The sequence below is a fragment of the Erpetoichthys calabaricus genome, chromosome 4 (genome assembly GCF_900747795.2).
Source record: "Erpetoichthys calabaricus chromosome 4, fErpCal1.3, whole genome shotgun sequence".
Lineage (NCBI taxonomy): Eukaryota > Metazoa > Chordata > Cladistia > Polypteriformes > Polypteridae > Erpetoichthys > Erpetoichthys calabaricus.
The window spans coordinates 181,814,776-181,840,060 of record NC_041397.2 but is presented as its reverse complement, the minus strand read 5'-3'; the positions used below and the strand labels follow the sequence as shown (position 1 = coordinate 181,840,060).

The following is a 25,285-nucleotide window of genomic DNA, read 5'->3' as shown; positions in this document are numbered from 1 at the left end:
GTACTCTCATCAACATCATCATTTCCTTCCATTATTCCCAGTGAAGATCACAGTAGGAAAATGCCTAGATGACCTGGCCAGGCCTTTTTATCCCTATCAACTTCCTCCAGTCCTTAATTTACAGTCGTGCAATATAATCTCTAAAGTATGTCTAACTGCAAGATGAGTGGATTCAAAAATGTATGCTTAATGTCACTTTATGACTTTCTAAAATATTTCTAGTGATGCACAGTGTCATATACACATTTTAAGATTTTTATTAAGTTATTTACTGTCAAATTGGTGATACATCTTTACATTTGAGCCGGTGTTGGTGTAATGCCCTGTAAACCAAGGGATCTTACCACAGGATCCGAGAAGCCCATTTAGATATTAGCTTTGTATATGACAATTTTTCTAATTCAGAAGCAAACTTTTGTTTATAATGGAACATGTCACTACCTAGAGACTACTGTGATCTTGGCTACTTAATATCATTGTTAAATGTAAGCAGAAAGAACAAGTGCAAATAAAACTATAAGCAACAATTAGAAATAATACCTTATAACTAAGGGTCAAACCATCCAAGTTATTAATAGGCTGTTTTTTCTTAGATGGGTCGACATTTTCTAAAAATACTGACAACCTGTAAGAAAAAATTAATAAGATTAGAAATTAAATATCACATTATTAATATATATTTAAATACCAATGTGAAACAATCCCAATCTTGTATTTACAATTAAAAAGTATCACCTGACTGGATAAAGAATTACAGTTTTTATGCAATTTACATAATCTTCATATTGGAAAGTGTGTTTGGTTTGACTCCTTCAAATTTTGTTGATTGAATTTTGTAACGTAAAAGGAGAGAGGGCCCTTGTGTTTTCTGTTTAAACCCAAAATGAAGCCAGAACAATCAAATACAGGGAGAGCACAAAGCACTGTTTATTCACGGTTTGTATTTTTACAGTTCTTAAACTCCTTTCTACCTAACTGAGTGGCTCCCCCATTACTCACCACAAAACTAACACAAAGCATACCATTTTTCAGGCATTGCCCCCACCCCCCCCCAACCAACCATTCATATCTCCTGATTGTAACTGTGGCCTTTACTTCCCAGCAGTGAGCCTTTATGATTAGTGTAGTTAACCTATAAATCAAGTGTCCCGAGTTAAAATCTTACTCCCAGTTGTTGTCTTTGTAGAGTTTGCACATTCCTTATATTGGTCATCATATTCATATTCATATTCTCAAAACATGAATGTTAGGTTAAGGGCAATTTCTAAAGGATCCCTTAGATAGCAGGCAACCCCAAAAAAACGACATTTCCAAGTGTTACTGCAGGTGGCATGTTCACTGTGACTAATGCATTGTATGATGGGCTGTAAAAGTAAAATCTTTTCTGCAATAACATGCCCTGACATGACATTCCAGAAGTGTCTTACACATGTATGAACACTGAACACGAAGGAACATTTCAGATTAAGGTGTCACACCACAAAGAGAAGTGAGTTTTACCCATATTTACTTCAGAATTCTTTCACGGTCATGTTTTTTATTCACTCTTTAAGCATGCATGGTTGTAATAGGTTACATTGACACTTTAATGACACTGCTTTGCTGATTGCTTTTTTTTTTTTTTATTTAAAGGAACTGTTTCAAGGCTTTTCAGTAATATCACAGTGTTTTGTCTATAAATTCACCAGAATTGACAAAACAAAACAGATTACCCGGATACTCCCATGAGTGTTTGAAAAATGATAGGGGGACGTCTAGACTCTCCAATTCCTGGAGATGTGATTTTGTTTCTCCCAAGCCTCTGTGTCAACTTGATCATCTTGAAGGAACTGCTCAAAAAGAACCTGTGTAGTTAAGACCAGTTGACAGCTTTTTGCCATATCTCTATAATATGTAGTTAGGACAGTCAACTATAGTTTCCATTTTCGACAGGAAAAAGAGCTAAGTGATACAGTATCTGAAAATATTCTAGCCATAACATCTGGAAGCATTTTGAAGAAGAAAGGCAAACCTAAAGCCCCACTAAATACTTCATTCGTTTCCCACTGGTTATCTAAGATGAATCAAGGGACAAAAGTCTTAGCAGTGAGGCCCACATGTTTCTTTCCCCAGCCACACTTGCCATCTCATACTGTGGGATGAGGCATTCCTGGGCCATATGGAGATATAATCCTCCCAGCAAGCCCTGGATTGTCCCTGGGGTCTCCACCCAGCTGGTCATGCCCATAAAATTTCTACATAGAGGCACCAGTATCAGATACCCAAACCACCTCAGTTGGCTCCTCTCGATGTAGGGGGGTCAGTGTCTCTACTCTGAGCCTCTCTCGGATGTCTGTGCTGCTCACCCTTTTTCTAAGGGAGAGCCCAGCCACCCGTCGGAGAAAGCTAATTTCAGCTGCTTGTACTGGCAATCTCATTCTTATGGTCATTACCCAAAGCTCATGACAATAAAGGAGGGCAGGGACCAAGATCGATGGCTCAGCTTCTTTCTCACCACTAAGGATTGGTACAATGAGCACATAACTGCGTTCAGCTCTCCTATCTGTCTGTTGACTTCACCATCCTTTTTCCCCTCATTCCACTCGGAGAGGACAGTCCACGTTTTTCCTACTGAGGACCATGGTCTCAGATTTGGAAGTGCTAATCCTCATCCCTCCCACTTCACACTCAGTCATATACCGTGCCCAATGCGTACTGGAATTCATAGCCCAATGAAGCCAGTACGACCATGTTGTCTGCAAAAAGCAGTGACGCAATCCTAAGTCAACTGAACTGGACCCCCTCCACAGCTTTGCCTTGATATCCTGTCCATGAAATTCACAACCAGGATAGAGATAAAGCACTGCCCTGACAGAGTCCCACACCCACTGGGAACAGTGCTGATGTTATCCGAGCATACAGACACAGCTCTCACCGTGATTATACAGGGACTAATTAGCCTCATTAAGGACCCAGGAACCCGCCACAGAATCCCTCGAGGAACAAAATCATACGCCTTCTCTACAAAACATACATAGACCGATTGGGCGTACTCCCATGAAAGAGTAAAGAGCTGGTCCACTGTTCTGAAATCCACATTGCTGGGTGGAGTCTCCTTTCCAGTCCCCTGACATAAGCTTTATCAGGAAGGCCAAAGAGTGTGATTCTCCCGATAATTGGAGCACACCCTCTAGTCCTCCTTTTTAAAAAGGGAACCACCATCTGGTCTGCCTCTCCAGGGGCAAAGCTGCCATTGACCATGTATCACTGAAATGGTGTGACAGCTCGGTAATGCCCACAGCCTCCATGCATTTCTGGGTGGATCTCATCCATCCCGGGGACCATGTCACTATGGAGTTGCTTACTACCTCAAGGACCTCCTTCAGGGAAATGGGTATTGATCACCCTTCAGTTTCTGGCTCTAACTCATCCACAAAGGGTGTGTCCATCAGGTTCAGGAGCTTCTCAAAGTGTTCCTTCCAATGTCAGACTACAGTACATCCTCAGACTGAATCAGCACTTCTCCACCATTGCAGAGAACAGCCTGGGTGAAGCCCTACCTTCCCCTCCCTTATCACCTGATGGTTTGCCAGAACCTTTGAGCCTAATAAATATTTCCTTTCAATGGTCTCTCCAAACTCCTCCCATACCCAGATTTTTGCTTCTCTGACCGCCAAGGCCGTAGCCTTTTTGGCCTGTCAGTATCCCTCTGTTGCTTCAGGAGTCTCCCATGTTAACCATACATGGAAGGCTTCCTTTTTCAGCCTAATGGCATCTCTCACCTGTGGTGTCCACCATTGGGTCCTTGGACTATCAACCTGAGCAGTACCCATGACCCAATTAAGGCAAAAATCTGATTCCTTAATAATCTGCGTTTACATGCACAAGTAATCTTCTGGAATTCCCTTTGGCAAAATACTCATTGTGCAAAACAATGAGTTAAATGTCATCATTTAAGACCTGATATAATTCATTACATACTTTTAATAAAAACTAACTCCAAAATTTTAACTGGATAGAAAACTATCATACTATTTACAGAAGTCTCAAAAAATCTGACCAAGACATAAACCCTTTATTAAAAAATAACACACCTACAAACAACAATTTGAGAGAGAAAAAATGTTTACCTTGTACTGTCCTCAGGGTATCGCTGACCAACCGCTTCTTGTAGCTGAACACTAAGGAAGGACAGTTGCTGCCAACTTTCCTTTTCAAACACCTTGTCAAAGATTGCAGTATAGAAGTCATACATGGTATCTCCAGCTTCCAATAGGAAATAATTTCTCATTGCTTGTAAGTATTCTGTCAGTCTGTAAACAAACACAGTATTTTGTGTATTCTAGAAAGAATCATCATTATAAGTACAGCCATTTATGAGTTCCAGAACAGGGGTACTGCCAGGTTAAGTAAATTGCTCAAGGTCACACAGTGAGTCAGCTGTGGATATGGTTAACAGTGACAATGAGATTATTTCAAATATAAAATTAAGGATTCTTTTCAGGTTACTGTCACAGTGCTGAAGTTCAGGTATGGCAACAATAATCTCTTTCTTCATGATCATTTTTGTTAAGTTAGTAAGAGATGCAGAGATTCTGCAAGCATCATGTACAAAATTTAATATAGTTAACTGACACAAAAATATAAATAAAAATACCTAAAGTTAAATAATTAGAATTTTAAAATTTGGTACATGATTAAAAACCTTATGTGACCAATCTCACATTACATCTATTCAGTGTAGATTGCAGGCATGAGTGGATAATAGCAGAGTGCTAAATTCATAGAAAAAGTGATTTGGCAATTTTGTTTAGACCACATACAACAAAATAAATTATAAAATGCAGAACATCATCAGTCTGCTGGTCTTAGAACTGAAACGGGTTCAGAGTGCATATGAAAAGCCATTGCCATGCAAAGAAAAGTGCTGTATAAATAAAATGTAATAATAATAATACATTTTATTTATTTGTAGGCGCCTTTCTAAACACTCAAGGACACCGGACAATAGATAAAACAAACAAAGATTATAAACAAAACTAAAATACAAAAATTAAAATCAGACAGAGCAATTGTAATCAAAGAGAAAAAGCAGTCTTAAACAAATGAGTTTTAAGTTTAGATTTGAAAAGTGAAAATGATTCAATATTTCTAAGCTCAGATGGTAGTGAGTTCCAGAGCTGGGGAGCAAAGCAACTGAATGCTCTGCTCCCCATAGTGGTAAGACGGACGAAGGGGACAGTCAAGTGAATGGAGGAAGAGGATCTAAGGATACGGAAGGGAATGGCAACATGGAGGAGGTCAGACAGATATGGAGGGGCAAGGTTGTGGATAGCCTTAAAAGTTAACAGAATAATTTTGAATTGAATCCGGAACTTAAGTGGAAGCCAATGAAGCTGCCGCAAAACGGGAGTGATATGGTGAATAAAGGGGGTTCTAGTAATGATGCGGGCAGCTGAATTCTGGACTAGTTGAAGCTTATAAAGAGATTTGCGAGAAAGACCAAAGAAAAGGGAATTGCAATAATCCAGACGAGAAGTGACAAGGCTATGAACAAGGATAACAGTGGTGTGGGCAGTGAGGGAGGGGCGAATACGATTAATGTTACACAAGTGGAAATATGCAGACCGGGAGAGGTTATCGATGTGGGACTGAAAGGATAAAGTACTGTCAAGGATGACACCCAGACTCTTAACCTGTGGGGAAGGAGAAAGAATTATCAATAACAAATGAAAAATTATCATCAGTTTTGGATAATGTTGATGTTGTACCAATGAGGAGAACCTGTTTTGTCACTATTTAATTTAAGAAAATTTGAAGAAAACCAGGATTTGATTTCTGCTATGCAATCAATAAGTGAGGAGGGTGGAAAGGAAGTAGTAGGTTTGCTAGTGAAATAGAGCTGGGTGACATCAGCATAACAGTGGAAGCTAATGTTATATTTACTAAAGATGTGTCCAAGGGGAAGGTGGTAAATAATGAAATGGAGGGGCCTCCGGACAGAGCCCTGAGGCACACTTGAAGTAACAGTGGTGGGTTGAGATGTGAAAGTTTTAAGCTGAACAAACTGAGTGCGGCCTGAGAGGTAGGATCTGAACCAATCTAGTGGAGGGTGGGTAATGCCAATCGAAGATAATCTATTGAGAAGAGTAGTGTGACAAATAGTATCAAAGGCTGCACTCAGATCAAGGAGGACGAGAATAGTAATTAAACCCGAATTTATTATTATTATTGGTATCTGATCCAGCTAAGGCCCTGGCAAGGGTTATTCTCTTCACATGAAGCTGGAAAGAGGAAATAGAATATACAGCAGGCAAAGCCCTTTAACCAAAACAGTACAGGCTAGGCAGTGGAGCAGAATACCTTCAAAATTGGTCACAAATATACTACAATGGCCACTGATGTTGAAGTAACACTAGCATGGGCTACAAATGGTTAGTATGTGACAGGATAACTAAAACAAAGATTGGATGTTAGCTAAAGGATGAGAGAAAGATAAATTAGTTTCAGGTATTATGAGTGTTTATGGTGGACAAATGTGCGAGCCATACCACCCAAATGATTTAGAAAAACAAAAATCCTGTTTGGTAAGGTTCAAGCAGGGTTATTTTATGCTGTGGAACCAGTAACTTAATTTTGTAATTAATCCTGTTGAAAATTCTGTGTGTTCTGATTTTCTATGGAAATCTTCCAAGGCAGAAAAAACTAAATTTTAAATTAGCTATTACTTAATAGTACTAATAGTTTGGTAGTTTTGTGTGAATTTGGCTGAATGTTTTAAGAAGAATTTTACTCTTTGAGCTTCAGTACAATGCATTCTGATCCATATCTACATGATTGTACATCCATCCATTTTCCAACCCACTGAATCCAAACACAGGGTCACGGGGGTCTGCTGGAGCCAATCCCAGCCAACACAGGGCACAAGGCTGGAACCAATCCCGGGCAGGGTGCCAACCCACCGCAGATGATTGTACATATCTAACACTAAACTTCACTCCATCCCACCCACCACAGATTCTAAAACACAGCCATTTCTCTAATCTGAATTTGTGTTTCAAATACAGTAGCAATTGATGTCAGTCTGTAGCTGACACACACTTTTAAGGGTTATCCTTGACCATGAAGGTCACATATTTTGCTTATAAGAACTCCTACATGAAAAAGCACATCAACAAGCCAATGATACATGTTGCTTTCATCACATTTCTTTTTAAATATGCTGAATAGTGTACCTGTAGTCTTTTTTTAGTGTTTGCATGAGATTGCCACAACATTCAAAGTATCTCTTCTCAATATGAGGGTATAAACATGACCTCAAGGTAAGCTCAAATGTTTGGCATGTAACAGATTCTGAAGAACGGTCAAAGACAATATCTTCTCCAGTAAACTTTTCATGGAAATCATTTTGCTCCAAATATAATCTAGACAAAGGAATCAAAAACAGACATCATTAAGCTCTCATTCATTTATGTGCATTATGTACTATTTTGCATTTTATAGTTTTGTGCAAATAAGAACAAATAGGTGTTAAAATAAAAAAGACAAAATTTTAGCTGAAGACTACAGCTTTTTTTTCCCCAACAACCACCACAGATGGATTGAACAACAGTTATGAAAGGGAATTCAATTCGTCCAAGTTACAGGGTAATTTATCAAAAAAGAGTTTGTGAACAGGGTAACATTACAACAAAAGTTAGAGAAAACCTTTAGTTCCCTACTAAACCATCCTTTATACACCCCAATAAAGGTATTTTTTGTATAAACAGCCAATTAAATGCTCACTCTCTCTCACCATCAACCTCTGTACTTGGGAGTCATGGTTAAAAAAAAAAAAACAACACAAAGTTGGACTTTCACACTTTTAATCATTAAATGTGAACTGTTTTTGTCATTCGGTCATCTCATACCATTTGTGCTTGATAAAATTCCTGTGGAAAGCGCTTAATGTAGGGCTATTAAGTTAGTTCCAAGTAGGAGCCAAATTATGAAAATACCAGTCAAGGGGCCATTGAATTTTTTCCAGAAACCAAAAAAAAAAAGTAAACTTAACGCCTTTCAGTATTTTAGTTTCTTTTGTAATTGCAATTAAAATCTTTACACTAAATTGCAGAGTGATTCAAAATGGATTCAAAATGTATATTGTACTTAAAAATTGTCAGTGTTTATCATTTTCTCACATTAATTTCACAAACTGGAATCATGCAAACAACTCACTGTCTTTTATACCACATTTGTAAACTGCACATCAGAGTGCATATTACTGTATAAAACACACAAATGGATGGTGATATATCAATATTTATGAATATACAGCACGCTGTCAAGTCACAAGTCATTTTCATTTTCAGATGGCATTATATATCCTCACACACATTTCACTCTTTTACCTAATAGAACACACCTTATTTACATATGCTGCATTTGTCACTAACAGAAAAATGACATTTTGTTAATCTAGCAATAGTAGCTAAACCAGACACATACATTGCAAGCACAATGCGCAGGCAGTGATGCAGGTGCTGACTGGTGATAAATGCTTGTCTTAACGGTATTCATATACAAGAATGCTGACTTCAGGAGTGGACAAAATCTGTAGTCCAGACACACGGGACTACCAGTTTTTAATTCAAGCCAACCAAACTACATACTTGCAAAGCCTGGCAGACTACCAGATGTTTGAGGTCTTTAGTCCATGCAATACTTTCCAGATTAAAAATAATTTGATTAAAACAAAAAAACCCAGCTCTTCACGTATGATCTTAACCATGTCTAAAGTCTGGTTTATACTTTGTCTGCACTGGTTGCGATGGTAGCACAGCAAAAATAATGTGAGACGCAGCAATATGAGCTGGGTTTTTGGCACACAATGCGCACAGAATTTTTTCTAACTATGTTGTGAGGCTGGGTGTAGCACTGTGTCCAATATATGGTGAATGTTGAAGAAAGGCTGGTTACGTTGGTGCCAGAATGATGAACAATGGGATGAATATGAGACAACAATAGGTCATCAAAGTGCAAGGAAGACATGCATGTCACCCACTCATGACAATTTGTACCTGATCTTCGCTTTTGGTTAATGGGTCTGTACATACGCACGTGCACACACACACACACACACACACACACACACACACACACATACCCACCCACACACGCACTAGTGAGCAACATAGTGAAATCATGCAGCAAATCTACAAAGCCAGCAAGAGAAACAATAGCTTTAGCTGTAAAGCAAATGGGGCAGTAATGGCAAGAATGCCAAAAGTGAACAGTATGTGGTTGTCATTTACAGAGATATACATAAGGCAATAACACACGTTATGGATATTTAAAAAAGGGACAAGCAGCATTATGACAAAAATAAACAGAAAATAACATTTCAAATACTAGAAGAACTTTTTTAGCAGATTAAATACAGAGGATGTTATGCAAAGTAGTGATAACTGAAGGGAGGAAATGGCATCACAGCCTATTCAGAAAATGAATCATACTGTATGCAGAGATCATCCAGAAACCACAAATAAAAGTGGTCCTTTGTTCTTTGGCAAAACTAATTTTAGGATTGAAATGGTGAGAAAGCACAATAACATCAGACTGTTTACTAGTCAGCCTGCAATATCTAACAAACACTGATGCAGTGCTGAGTCATTTCATGAAAAGAACAACTTGGAAACAACAATGTACACAGATGCAGCAGGTATAACTGTTCAACTGACAGGGCTTACTACCACAGAGAAAATGACCTAAACTATTCAGCAGCTTGTTGATGACATGTAATGGCTTGAAAGTTCCAACAATGCTTCTGTCACATATTTTGAAATGTTCGACCTTAGGAAATGGACATTAACCTCTCGAAATCCGGGACATTACAAGCAGATCTTGCCCTATGCAGTCACAGAGGGGAGTCTCACAAAAAATAAGATGTTCACCAATAACTGATACATACTCTGGGCTCCAAACAGGTATATTGGAGGTAGTGAAAGTCCTCATTAAAATTAGCCCAAACAGTACAGAGTGTGAGCATGTTTTTTCAGAGCATACTTCACCTTCACTACTAACACGAGGACCCTCGTATACACAGATGATAATAATAATAATAATAATTCTTTACATTTATATAGTGTTTTTCTCAATAATCAAAGCACTTTACATAGTGAGTGGGGAGCCACTGCAACCACCACTAATGTGCAGCAACCACCTGGATGGACCGACAGCAGCCATTTTGCATCTGTACACTCATCACACATTAGCTATTAGGTGGTGAAGGGGTGAGAGAGACAGGTAATTAGAGACAGGGGATGATTAGGGGCATGAATATAGGAGGCCATAATGTGCAATTTAGCCAGGACATCAGAATACACCCTACTCTTTATGGAGGATGCCCAGGGATATTTTATGACCACAGAGAGTCAGGACCTCTGAAGACAGCACTGTGTCCCCATCACTGCACTGGAGCACTGGGATAAACATTCAGACCACAGGGTAAGCACCCCCAGCTGTCCTCACCAACACCTCTTTCAGTAGAAACCCAAGCTTTCCTGGTTGGACTCTCATCCAAGTACTGGTCAGGCCCAAACAAACTTAGCCATTTTGAAGGGCATGTGATATGGCTGCCTCACTAGATCACTGGTTGTGTTTAACTAAAGATGTATTACAATGTAAAGGACAAATGGCACCTCAGAATAACCCCGAAGGTCAAACTGATGAAGTTTCTGACAGTGAAACTAATTGGTGGGGGGTTTAGATTAGGTCTGAAAATAACATTTTGGAATAAAATATTAATGCAGTATTTCAGTTCGTTTTTGATCACATATATTTGTATACTTTAGAAAATGACATAATCCTTTAAAAATCATCTATTTGCTAAAATATTCCCTTCCAAGATACTGATTGTTTTTATATTGTGATTGAAGGGTACTATGCAAGTAAAACTTTACAAATATATGGTGTAAAAAGTTGCAGGTCATCCTCCACCCCATATATAAAGCTAGGCTACCAGAAGACATCCCTGGACTTCTAGGTTTGCAAAGCTTGTAGTCCAGCACACCCCCATTTTCATTTGCAATCTGTCTACCCCAGCCACTTGCATGTACTCATCAAGCTGAACATGGTGTATGCTTTAAAACAAACGGGGCATGTTTCATTGAATGAGTTAATATCTCCAAAAACAGCTGCTGAAGTTTCCAACAGTAAGCATGAGAGCCCGGTGGCAAGCTGTTGTTGAAGTTAGAGTAAGTTGTATTGAAATACATTTGAAAGTTAAAATTCCTTCATCACCGATAAGCTTTCATTCCACAGTAAATACACATTTTTACTCTAACTGGTACAAACATGTAACTTTCTGCTCTAAACTTGAGAAAATTGTCACTGAAAAGAAACTAGTTAAAACTGATAGGGTGAGACAAGTAAGAATAACTGACATATTTTATATGTCTGATAAGTGCCTACAAAAATGAAAATTCTATTTTTTTTAATAAGTTGGCAAGAACCAATCAAAGGGCCAGTAAAATCTACCTGTGGGCCAAATCTGGTCCAGAGACTGCTAATTAAATAGCCCCAACCTGCAAATATCCTTAATATATGTCCAAAACATCTCATCTTCCCCTTAATCTAAAGAACCAGTAGTTGTTCTAAAAGCTCCTCACCCAGACACAGAGAATTATCTCATCAGTCCTGCCTAGGAGGCTAATTTCAGACTTCTGTTCTTGTGATCCAATTGTTTTGATTGCTATCCATAGGCTCAGGATTATATTGTAGGATGTGAATGAAGACAGACAGGAAATTCAGCAAGCTAGAATTCCAGAGTAAAGCATCTTAAGTAGCACTCTATTCATAAAGTCCACTAGATGGTACTATAGACATTTGATATTCATAAAAGCAATTTATGCCATGCTTTGCTCATGACTAGCCACTATCTCGGAGCTTGTTTCTAATTATACCCTCCAGTATGAATTTTACCAAAGTATTTAGTTCTTTGACATGTTTTGCATTTTTGTAGTTTTGCTCTGCATTTTAAAATATTTTGATACCTACTAGAAAATGAAATTTTGTCAATTTTGTACTGTTCTTCTGCCCAATAAACACTTGAATTCAGTAATTCAGCTAAATGTTTATAACACTTTTTGTTCCAGTTTTGCAGTTGATATTTCCTTATCAATTAGATATGTAGGGTTTTTCAATTTAATTTGAGTTTTGATTTAAAGAAAGTCTGAAAGTTTCCATGATTGTCAAGTTTTTTGTAAACATACATAAATGCACTCTTATTTTTAAAATGCAAACAGCTATCTCTGCTCACACATTAACAAATACTAATCTTTGCAATGGAAATAAATTAAGAAACAAAACGCACAGACAGGCAGAAGTGGCTCAATAAAATTAAACTGCCTAAAATACACTGATAAGCTTATTTTAAATAAACTCAATCCTACTTCCTTCCTGCTCACTTACAGTAAATATTCTTCAAGGCCTTGCTACTAAGGTACTTAGCTAATACATTTTAGTATATTCCCATGTCTGAACTTTTAAGCTATAATGTGGAAAAAGCAGTATTTAATATCTTACTTTGTTGCAGCCACTTTTATATCAAGTTATCTTGTTTTGTGATACTGCATATTTGGCATTCAATATAAACTTCCTTCTTTCTTTCTTTTAATTTAATTTCATTCTTTCTAATTATTCACAACAGTTCATCTCCAATCACTCTCCTAGTTTTAAAGAGAAGGTGGCTCAAAAACAACGGCTTGTTCATGCGCTAAAAATTTCTGTTTTTTGGCTGATTGGCAAAATCATTTTACATAGTTTGAAGTCAGCAGAACTAATGTCACTGGACAACTGTTTTTTTCAAAAGTTTTGCTTCTAAAAATGTTTGGTGTACATGATAGGCAGCTTCAAGCTGAACACAAGTATCATTTCATTGACTATCTTGTAAGAATATGAAGAAACATGAAATTAACTTATATTGAAATTAGCATGTTTAATCGCTTAATGATATTAACACACTGAATTAGTTCAATTAAGCTAAAACTATTTTGTCAGTTTTCATTTGTATAAAGTAGAAGTAAGTGATGCTTCTTGTGTCAGGTTCCAATAAGAGCCAGGCAGCTCTGGTGAACTCCACTTGTCCTGATATTGCTTTTCCAATGTTGGCAATGTCCTGACAAAATCTTTCACCATGTTGGTTACTGACCACACCAAGATTAGCAAGGACATAATCCAAGTGAGAATGCAGAAAAATAATCCTTAGCAACATGTTTTACTTCATGTTTTGTTATGCTTGAAGCACATTGTCAATCAGCTAGATGAAATTTGTGGCTCAGTAGTTGCAAAGAAAATTCTCAACATCTTCCTTGCATGCCTTCCATGCAATTTCCTCCAGGCCCCACTAGCACATCTTTGAACGCTTGTCTTTGATGTTTTGTCTTATTTGTGGACAAACAAAATGTCTTTGTTAATCTTGGTATCAGTTATTTATGGAAACATCTGTCTTAAATATTGAAGTCCTTCACATTCTTTGTTCATCACTTTCACAAACATTTTTATCAGTCCAAGTAATATATTAAGAGGTGGCAAAATATCTTTGTTAGGTCGACAAGAAGTTTATGTGCCACACTTTTGTGCCGTAGTACCAGAGTTACAGAGTGGTCAGGTCTTTTTAATGTAATGGGATTCTTTAGGAAATCACAAAACTGGGTGATTACAATAAAACAGTATGTGATAGGGATATTTAAAGGTGATTTTTCTGAACAGCACGCCAAAATCTATAAGGTACAACCAAGAGAGTTCAGGTAACAAAATCTTTGTTGTCTAGTGTTGTCAGTAACGGTTGCATAAAGCCCAAATAATGTTGCAAAGTTTCATCCCATTAAAAATGTTTCTTACCTAGCAAAATTTATAGCAAGCAATGGATCATTGACATCATCCAACTCCAAGTGACGAGCTACAATGGACTGCATTTTGATTAAGCTACGCTTTGTTGCTTGTTGCTCTGTTACAATATCAGTAGGTGACTCCTCTCCAAACCGTAGCCTTGACTGTACAGATTCCAGGAACAGTGTGTACAGACTCTTCCTTTCAGCATCTACAGAAAGAAAAACGTAATGAAACTATGGCATATCAAAACAAAGAGATTAACTATGCCAAGTACCAGGACTGGCAGAAACTGATGCTTAGTAACATCTAGCATATCATACTGTAGATAGTAAATTTTGTGTTTGGCTAAATATACATTATTGGCTGGAAAAACGCATCTCCCAATTCATACAGAACGAGATCAGGACCGATGCTGTCCCCATTCCCTTCACACACACTAGACATGAAAAAGCACTGTAGCTGATAGCACCCTACGTCATGATGCCTAGTCTAGTTTGGTCTTAATTTTTCAACGGAGTGCAAAAATTAATTTATTTTCCAGAATGCCTTTATTAATGTGCTGTGTTTTACACCAACACGTGCCCAAAAAAGGGGAATTTTTTTTTTTTGTGAAACTTTTTTATTCCTCACATGTAAAATGCACTCCCTTTTTTTTTTTTAAAAATGTACGTCTATGCACGCAACCTAATCCTACATTATTTTGACAGAAACTGACAGTGGGCACTGGAGAGTAGCATGTCAGTAACCACCTCTAACCAAAAAAGATCATAAATGCTCACCTCTCATTTGTCTGGAAGTACCTGGATGAAAAAATGCTCTATAGCTAAACAAAATACAATTTTTTGGATGACATTATGTACAGGGTAAAACAAACACATTCCACAGTAAGAATACCGTAACAAAAGTGAAACATGGTGATGGTAGTGTAATAGAGTGGGGATGTATTGATGCCTCATGAAATAAACAATTTGCCATAATTAAAGGAAGCATGCATTTTGTTTCGTATCAGAAAATTCTTAAGCAGAATACCAGGTAATGAGTCTGGAAGCTGAGGCCGTACCAAAGTTAGGTAATGTAACATGACAATAATCCAAAACACAAAAGCAAGTCCACATCAGAATCAGTGAAAATAAGCAATATTAAAGTTTTAGACTGACCTTGATAAAGTCCAGAACTAAATCCAACTGAGTTATGAAATGAGCAGTTCAAGCTCAAAAATATTTCTCAATTAAAGCACTTCTGCAAGGAAAAGTGGGCTAAAATTCCTTCAATGAGATGTGAAAGACTAATATTGAATTACTGGAAGTATTTGCTTGCATCCACTGCAGTTAAAGGGGTGTAATGGAAGTGATACACAAGCAGTTACTTTTCACACAGTGCCAGCTGGGATTGGATAACTTTATTCAACCAATACGAAGCATCAGTTAAGAGGAAAACAAAATATGTCCTGTGGCCAATACAAGATTATTTTGATGACCTAAAACATGTAATGTGAACAACTAGCAATAACAGATGAAGTCAGGAAGGGCTCAAATACTATTCACAGCACTGCATATCCTTGAGATGTGGAGGAAAAAAAAATGAAGAATCATGAGAAAATGCATACTCCACGAAGACAGTGTCCTGGCCAGGATTTCATCTCAGGATTATAGAGAAAAGCCAAGCAAAATGACACCTTTTATTGGCTAACTAGAAAGATTACAATATGCAAGCTTTCGAGGCAACTCAGGCCCCTTCTTCAGGCAAGATACATCTTGCCTGAAGAAGGGGCCTGAGTTGCCTCGAAAGCTTGCATATTGTAATCTTTCTAGTTAGCCAATAAAAGGTGTCATTTTGCTTGGCTTTTCTCTACATTCATAATGGCTAACACGGTACAACACCCTAGTATCTCAGGATTATGAAACTGTGAAGTAGCATTGCTAACAATTATGCCACTGATAACTTAGTATAAATATTATGTATTTCAAATTAACTATCGGCACGTAATTTATTATTTATAAATTTGTCCAAACCATTCCTGAAGCTTCTTATCCTGCATATCATCACGTGTCCAGATCACAGCCCTTGAAAGGATTACTGTTCATGTCAGTTTTATTAATATGAAACACTAACAGTATTTTAAACTAGATTGTTTTTTCAGACCTTCTTTTTTAATCACCACCAAAAATTCAACAATATTTAAAAGCTAAACATCTATATATTCTTACCTCGAAGAGAAAGCTGCTCTTGAGTGCTTTCTTTATTTTCCAGGTTTTTTAGCAGCTGCATAGACTTGCCAGCCATTATAATCTGCTTTAACACTGGTTTAAGGAAAGAGACCATAGTATGTTGTTTGCTAGCTGCAGAAGCAGCCTGGTCACTTGCAGAGCTGCCACTTGCTGTGTCACTTAATTTTTCATCATTTTCAACTGTCTCCGAAACACTGTATAAGGTGTATGTAGCATACCAGAAATCCCTATGATTTACAGGCACATCCTTGTTCCTGAAAGGGAAACATACAAAAGGATTTTGCAGAGGCTACAACAATTAAAGAAAGAAATTTCGCATCTGATGAACCTACAATGTAATCCAATAAAGTACAATATTATCTAGTACTAATTTCTTGAAACAAAAATTCAGTATGACAATATGAAACCTGTATCCATGGCAAAAAAAAATTATTTTCCAAAATTAGAGCATTACTGTGACATATATACAGTATGGCAAGAACACAGCTTTAAAATCTAAACTAGCAAGTGATTTCACAAAAAAACTGAAGAGTGTGGAATGATTTTCCTGGGATAACTTTAACTTTTGGCAATGCCATACCAGTTTGCCTCTATGCAACCCAAAGATTTTATGATGTCAGGACTGGCACTCTCACGACCATACATGTGTAATCTTAACTAGTACAAGACAATATCAGGATAAGGTACACATTTACACATAAAACATAACAAATATGAACAACAGCAGATGTGGGATTTACCAGGGACACCACAAAATGATATTATCGTAATTTGTGAGTAATGATATATTAATCAGTTCTGCAATATATTGCACTATATTATTCACATCTTATTTGACTGAAGCAAGCTGAGATCATAAACCTGTAGGAAAACTGCCAGTCTATTAAATCTAATAAGAATAACCCTTAATTAGATTCAACCCAAATAAAATCTAATTTTTTTCTAAGTGTGAAAACAAATTCTAAAACTTCAAGCATTCTCCTGAGCAAGATCAAAAATGATCAGTTATGGTACATAACATACCATATTAGTGCATCATCTAAATTTAGCTCTGGGTGAATCCATTTGAAATTATTCTTATGTCAATAGTAGAGCGGAGAATAACTGAGATTAAAATGTTTTTAAAGTATTGCTGGAGTATATACACTGGTACATTCAAACTTTTTTGCCAAATAAATTTAAGTTGCCAGAAGGTACACATAGACTATTAATAAGTTATTGTTACAATAAATAATTTCATTTTCATACACATGTAAAACATGTTGAACACTACTCAGTTCTCAAATAAAGTAAATGACAAAAGGTTCATGTTAACTTTTCTAATGTTCTAATCAAGGTGAAAATATCATGCAATAAACAAAGTAAATTTTCAAACATGGATGAACTTTGGCTAATCAAGACAGGAAAAATGTATGTAATTGGTAAAATAAACATGAACCTCCGACTGCTCAATTAAAATATGAACAGAATATTGGTTTAAGAATCAGTGTAACATTGATGACATTTATGGCATGCCATCTAAAGCCAATAAAATGCACTGCTTCTACTCAGTGTATGATTTTGTTTTCTTCCAATAAGACAAAATATTCATATTTTAACAACTTCATTTTCAGACAATAATTTTATAACTGATAATGAAGTAATTATAACTGTTATATGATCAGTTACAAAAGTGTACAAAGAGCAAACCTTGTGTCTATCCTACAAATGCTTTAAAAGAGACAGACCTCTTTACCAGCACTTGTACCAGAGGTCTACTTGAGAACATAAAATTGTTTCAATAACATATGCGGTTTGATCTCTCTCTCAGTAAACTTTTTACCAAATGTAATTTGTCATGTAATTTATTTCATTTAACACTATGAAAATAACAATATTCTGTTCTTCTGTAATCTACCAAATGAAATTGACTATACTCTGTTATATGTTACTGCATACATTTAAACTGTAACACTAATTTGCGGTGTGAAAAACGCATCCAGACAGACAGACACTTTATTAATCCCAAGGGGAAATTCACATACTCCAGCAGCAGCATACCGATACAAAAAACAATATTAAATTAAAGATTCGTAACAATGCAGGTAAAAACAGACAATAACTTTGTATAATGTTAACGTTTGAAGAGTCGCATAGTTTGGGGGAGGAACGATCTTCTCAGTCCGTCAGTGGAGCAGGACAGTGACAGCAGTCTGTCGCTGAAGCTGCTCCTCTGTCTGGAGATGACACCGTTTAGTGGATACAGTGGATTCTCCATAATTGATAGGAGCCTGCTGAGCGTCCGTCGTTCTGCCACAGATGTCAAGCTGTCTAGCTCCATGCCAACAATAGAACCTGCCTTCCTCACCAGTTTGTCCAGGCGTGAGGCGTCCTTCTTAATGCTGCCTCCCCAGCACACCACTGCGTAGAAGAGGGCGCTTGCCACAACCGTCTGATAGAACACCTGCAGCATCTTATTGCAGATGTTGAAGGACGCCAGCCTTCTAAGGAAGTATAACCGGCTCTGTCCTTTCTTACACAGAGCATCAGTATTGGCAGTCCAGTCTAATTTATCATCCAGCTGCACTCCCAGGTATTTATAGGTCTGCACCATCTGCACACAGTCACCTCTGATGATCACGGGGTCCATGAGGGGTCTGGGTCTCCTAAAATCCACCACCAGCTCCTTGGTTTTGTGGGTGTTCAGGTGTAGGTGGTTTGAGTCGCACCATTTAACAAAGTCCTTGATTAGGTCCCTATACTCCTCCTCCTGCCCACTCCCATTGCAGCTTTTATATATACTAACATCCCACAGCTAATTATAACATCATAGGTGTGGTCTCTGCCCGGTAATACACAAAATTCAGTTTATTTCTGAAGTTACCTAATGTGCTATTTATAATAAAACTAGCTTTATTAGGCTATATGTATCTAAACTTTAAATATTATGAGGGCAAAAGAATTTGTGAGTCAGCATTTCAGTCTATTTCCAAGACTAACCTAGGGCAAACACAAGAATGTGGAATGAAGTGTATAAAGAATTAAGTAAAAGTAAAAATCTAAGAGTTTTAAATAAAATATAACACATATTGTTGTTGCATTCTGCTTTCAAATATATCTTTTACTGTTGCACATGAGTGAGTAGGGAGCATCCAGGTAAGGAGTCATGACTTGGTACCTTGGGATAACTAACAGACTCTTTCCTTTTACCCACAGCCCAGATGACGAAACCTCCTCACATCACCTCTAGCTTGGCTCTGGCGGTCCAAACTGTTCCACCATGTGGGCACCCAATACTGCTGGATTGACATTCAATCCCAGACCGAATTCTAAAGAGCATGGGGATCTACGGGTCCAAAAAGAGAAAGAAGCCTGAAGGATGAGGACAAGGACATCTGCGATCATTCCAATTATTTGTTGGGACTTTCAGTTTATTTTGCCAATATTAAACAAAGTACCAGGTGGTCCCCAACATTTTACCTTCTCCCTCATATTTCATACATGATAATACACTGATGAGCCAAAACATTATGACCACCTGCCTTACATGTTGTCATTCATCTGTATGGTGCCAAAACATATTTGATCTACTGAGACAGACTGTATAAGACATGGAAACAGGATACAGTAATCCCTCACTATATCGCGCTTCGACTTTCGCGGCTTCACTCTATCGCAGATTTTATATGTAAGCATATCTAAATATATATCACGGATTTTTTGGCTGGTTTGCGGATTTCTGCGGACAATGGGTCTTTTAATTTCTGGTACATGCTTCCTCAGTTGGTTTGCCCAGTTGATTTGATACAAGGGACGCTATTGGCAGATGGCTGAGAAGCTACCCAATCAGAGCGCGTATTACGTATTAAATAAAAATTGTCAAATATATTGTGAGCATGGGGGCTGTTCGCACCCCTAGAGGATACGGCCGCTCCTCAAAAAACGCTGAAAGATTACGTTCACATTGCTCTTTTCCTTGCTGGGCTTACATATGGCTGCTTTGTCAAGCGATATGCTTCCCGCACTGTGCTTCACATACTTAAAAGATCAAACAGCACGTATTGATTTTTGATTGTTTGCTTTTCTCTCTCTCTTGCTCTGATATTCTCTGCACCTGACGGAGGGGGTGTGAGCAGGGGGGCTGTTCGCACCCCTAGACGATATGGACGCTCGTCTAAAATTGCTGAAAGATTAACTTCACGTTTCTCCCTTCTGTGCAGCTACTTTGTCAAGCGACATGCTTCCCGCACGGTGCTTTGCATACTTAAAAGCTCGAAGGGCACGTATTGATTTTTGATTGTTTGTTTTTCTCTGTCTCTCTCTCTCTCTGACATTCTCTGCTCCTGACGGAGGGGGTGTGAGCAGAGGGGCTGTTCGCACACTGGCCTAGAGGATACGGACACTCCTCTAAAAAATGCTGAAAGACTACCTTTACATTGTACATCCTTGCAGCTGCTTTGTCCGGTGGTGCTTCGCATACTTAAAAGCCAAACAGCCCTATTGATTTTTGATTGTTTGTTTTTTTCTCTCTCTCTCTCTGACATTCTCTGCTCCTGACGTGCACTCCTTTCAAGAGGAAGATATGTTTGCATTCTTTTAATTGTGAGACGGAACTGTCATCTCTGTCTTGTCATGGAGCACAGTTTAAACTTTTGAAAAAGAGACAAATGTTTGTTTGCAGTGTTTGAATAAAGTTCCTGTCTCTCTACAACCTCCTGTGTTTCTGTGCAAATCTGTGACCCAAGCATGACAATGTAAAAATAACCACATAAACATATGGTTTCTACTTCGCAGATTTTCACCTTTCGCGGGGGGTTCTGGAATGCAACCCCTGCGATCGAAGAGGGATTACTGTACCAGCAGCAGATCCTCTAACTACTGTAGGAGGTGAAGTGACGCTGCTATGAATCTGAGTTATTCTTCCAACACATTCCACAAATGCTCAATTGGACTGAGATCTGAGGAATTCACAGGCCAGGGAAAACACCATAAACTTTTCATCATATTCCTCACATCATTTCCAAACAATTTGTGCAGTTTAGCTGGGCAAATTATCCTGCAGGAAGATGCCAGTTCCATCAAGGAATGCCACTACCATAACGTGGTATAGCTAGTCTTTAGGTAAGGTGGCACAGGTCAAGTTAATGTCCACATAAATGCCTGGACCCGCAGTTTTTCAGCCTATCCCGACCCAAAGCATCACACTCCCTCCACCAGTCTGTCTGTCTTCTCACAGTATCTTGATGCCAGCTCCTCCCCAGGTAAATGACACACACGCTATATAAATAAACAACTTCTACTACCACTACCACTACTACCACATACCCAGCCATCCACACATTGCAACAAAAAACAGAATTCATCGGACCAGACAACATTCTTCATTGATCCAAGGTCCAATTCTGATGCCTGCAAGCCCACTGTACCTGCTTCTGACAGTGGAAAGGGGTTAGCATGGGTAACATTACTGACTTGCAGCTGCACAGTCCAAATACCAGCAGGGTTCAAAGCACCATGTGTCATGATACATTATTTCTGTAACCATCTGTTGGTCAATACCAGACAGGATAGTCTTCATTAACCACTTGTACTGATGAGTCTTGTTTACACAACACCTTGTTCAGCAGTATCCATATCTGACCATGAACACTACACAAGCATTTGCATTTTAGAAATGTTCTGACCTGGTCATCTGACCATAATTATTTGGCCCGTATCAAAAATCTCTGAGGACACCTGCCTATATCTTCAGCATTCAACATGTTGACTACGAGCACCTAAGGTCAGCTTACTGCCTAATATATCCCTTACCTTGACATACACAGTACTTACAAGGTAGTCAGTGTCCTTTGTGTCATATGAGAGTGGTCATAATATTTTGGCTCATCAGTGTATATTTATTAAATGTGAAAGTCAACTTGTCTAAGTATATTTTATACTGTATGGAAAAGGTATGTATGTATTTTATTACACACACATTGTGAATGTGTGTACCTTTGTATGATGAATTCTTTTGCAGGATCAAATAAATTTCCATGAACAATCCACTCATCCACAATTTCCAGGTATGGCCTCACTGTTTCAACCCACAGCAAAAAAAGGAGGGCCACCTGAAAAAAAAAAAAAAAAAGAAATCTATTCTGAGTAATCAGGAAGTAACAATGTTTGTCAATCCCACCAAAAACAGACCGCATGAATATTGGACAGCATTATGCTATTACATTTTGCATGAAAACTCATAAAAGAATAACATAAATAAATAGAATGTTGAAAAGTGTGTATAAATTTAAGATTGTATCCCAGGCCAAAGTTTTTTCAGTGGCACAAAGGTTTCTTCAATTTGAAATTCTAAAAATTCTAGAAATTTTGAGGGTTAAGATGAAAACATTTTGATTAAAAATCTCTTTAATATAAACCTCCTTAATTTCTTGACAGGCCCATATGTATGTCCAAGAATCCATACATTCATTTTCTAGCTCAATTATTTATTTCAAGGACACAAAAATCCAGTAGCCATCCTGACAGCACTGGTTACATGGCAGGACTCTTACCTCAGACAGTACACCACACTATTGCACAGCAAACTCATGCACACTTTAGTTTAGAACTCACTGGAAGTCTATGTGCAAATTTCAGGTAATCTAACTTTCAATCCACTTCGACATCCAAGGCATGGGAAAGATGTGGGAGAGAAAGTGTGAAAACATAAGTTTAATTTCTATTTGTACAGCGTTAACGCTCAAAAGGCATCTATTGATTAGACCCAAGGAAACTTGTCTTACTGTTTCTTTAATTAATTAGGTCAATCAGTTAAAAAATAGTTAAGTAATAAGTGACTGTCTTTAAATACCAATGGGAATAAAACAATCAGTTGATCTAGGAAGGGACTGTGGGTGGATTGTTTATAATCCTTTATAAATGAAATATATCCTGATAAAATTTTCTAACCAAATTGCTTTTGGGAAAGGTAAATAAAAATTCAGATGTTTCAAGTGAGGATGTATGTTTGACTATTAATACTTTCTGAACATGAATATTTTGCATGTTGGTCAGACATTCAGGAAAGAATGTCACTGTACTTTGTAGAAATTACAAACTTGAGCTTGAAATTTTATACAAAGTAAGAATATAATGCCAATTTTTAGAATATTATCTCTAATGAATCAGTAAGCAGCTCAAATGTTATCCTTGGCATTTAAATAATCCTTAAACATTCACAATAGTACATTATCTAAGACCTACTTATTATATCTAAGAAATACAAGGAAGTGATGGTGTTTTCAACAAAGCAGGGTCCTTAAAATTCCTGCATACATTTATTTTAGACAGAATAGACCAATGAATGCTTTAATCAAAAGGTGTTCAAATAGTAGCCTGCTACCAATGTAAAATAATGCCACATGGGGTTATTACTAGAATAGGAAAATACAACTATATAACTCATGCTCTCAAGTCACCAAACTGCCTTTCAGTTAAGTTTTGTGTTAATTTTGAAATCTTCCTCCTAACAAATAAACATTTAAATAAATTTAACTCACTTTACTTAACAAAATATATTAATGTGAACATTCCATTTCACATAATCACAAGCTGTTGATCTGTTAAAAATTAAAAAGATATATAAAAGGGGTGAAGCCTTTAACTTCAAGACCCCAGAACTGTTGATCATTTTTTTTTTGTCAGTTTAAGGGATGTTTCATTATTCTTAGCATTTAAATCTAGGGCCAAAGTCTCACTACTTTAACTAGCACTTTTATGTTAAAGCTGCTGAATAAGCTGTTTGTCTTACAACTACATTTATTAGTAGTAGGAGTCTGTCAGCTTTTGCTAACTGTTGCTGATCCTTCTTTATTCTTTTAACTAGCACACTTATGTTAGAGCTGATGATTAGGTTGTCTATATTGTAACTACATTTATTAGTTGAAAGACTCTGGAAGTGTTTACTCCCCATTACTGACCCTTCTTCATTTTTTAACTCTTCTTGGTATCAAGTAATTGATACTTTTCCTTTGCACGGAATATTCAGTTACTAATACCACTAAACAAACATATCTTAGTATAGGTATTTTTTCTCGAGGATCTGTCAACTTCAGCCTGTGTCACATAAAACTGGCGTAGGTCATCAGAAATGTGACTTTGTCTATAGTTTCCTTCATTTGTAGCATGAATCAATCTTGATATAAAAGCTATCTTCAAATAATGAATTTGTAATGGAGAGTGGTCAAACTTTTTGTTCTATATACTCACCGCCTGCTCAGATGCCTCTCCTATGCTGTCATATTCAATAATAGCTTTGTAGAGAGTATTAAGTAAATGGGAAGCACGGACAACATTTGGTGTGTCAGGCGGAACCTCTGCCACTCCAGTGCAGAACACTTTATGAAGTACTTTCAGCTGGGCTAGATGTGGAGTCAACCTCTCCAACACTGCTGACAGTGTGATAGTTTCATCTGTCAAGCAAATAAAATGTTTACATTGTTAATCAAGTATTTAAAAAGTAAAGCAGAATTTGAATAGTGATTAGCTATAAATGGGCAGATTATTTTTAAAAATGTATGCTACCATAACACAAAAAATATAAAGCAGCCTAGGCAAAAGATCTGAAATTTGTAATGTTTAATCCAAAAAACAGTGAAATAAATGTTTGAAAATAACCTAATTAAAAGATCATGAAAAACTACTGAAAAGGCAACAAAAAATATCACAAAAAATAGGCACAATGCAGAGATTTAGCATATTTATTATTGAAATTGGGGGAGCAGGGCTTTTACATGTTACAAAAGCAAATTCAATTTATGAAAATAGTCAAATTTAAAAATTAGGACAATTGCTTAAAGAAAACAACAAATATCACAAAAATACTGCAGAGATTTAGAATATTCAGTCTTGACATGTTATCATACTATATGTAAATCACAGATTGTCTTGAAACTAATCAGACAGTCAATCAATGGCATCCACTTTCAACTGTTAAAAAAAAAAAATCAGTCGCCTCCATGTAATGTAATTCAAAATAGTTTTATACAGTTATTATTGTCAAAATTTAGGTCTTTGCAGTCATGGCCAGCAACTCCTGAATAATACTAATTGTTACAGTTGCCACCTGCCTACCATACACGGTTCTTGCACCTCACTTGCCGATTAGTTTGAATTTGCTCTAGTGTTCATAAAGACAGGCTTTCCATCTGCCATGACTCTTCATGCAGCAAAGTCTGATTAATAAAACG

General features: G+C 37.3%; 1 protein-coding gene across 1 annotated transcript in view; it reads right to left on the bottom strand.

Moving 5' to 3' along the window:
* tubgcp5 (tubulin, gamma complex associated protein 5) overlaps positions 1-25,285 on the bottom strand; it is a 47,552-nt gene that overhangs the window by 11,016 nt on the left and 11,251 nt on the right. The window contains 7 exon segments of the mRNA XM_051927050.1: positions 541-625; positions 4,110-4,292; positions 7,215-7,403; positions 13,861-14,059; positions 16,059-16,333; positions 22,053-22,168; positions 24,306-24,508. Of these exon segments, the coding sequence (XP_051783010.1) occupies positions 541-625; positions 4,110-4,292; positions 7,215-7,403; positions 13,861-14,059; positions 16,059-16,333; positions 22,053-22,168; positions 24,306-24,508 (1,250 nt within the window).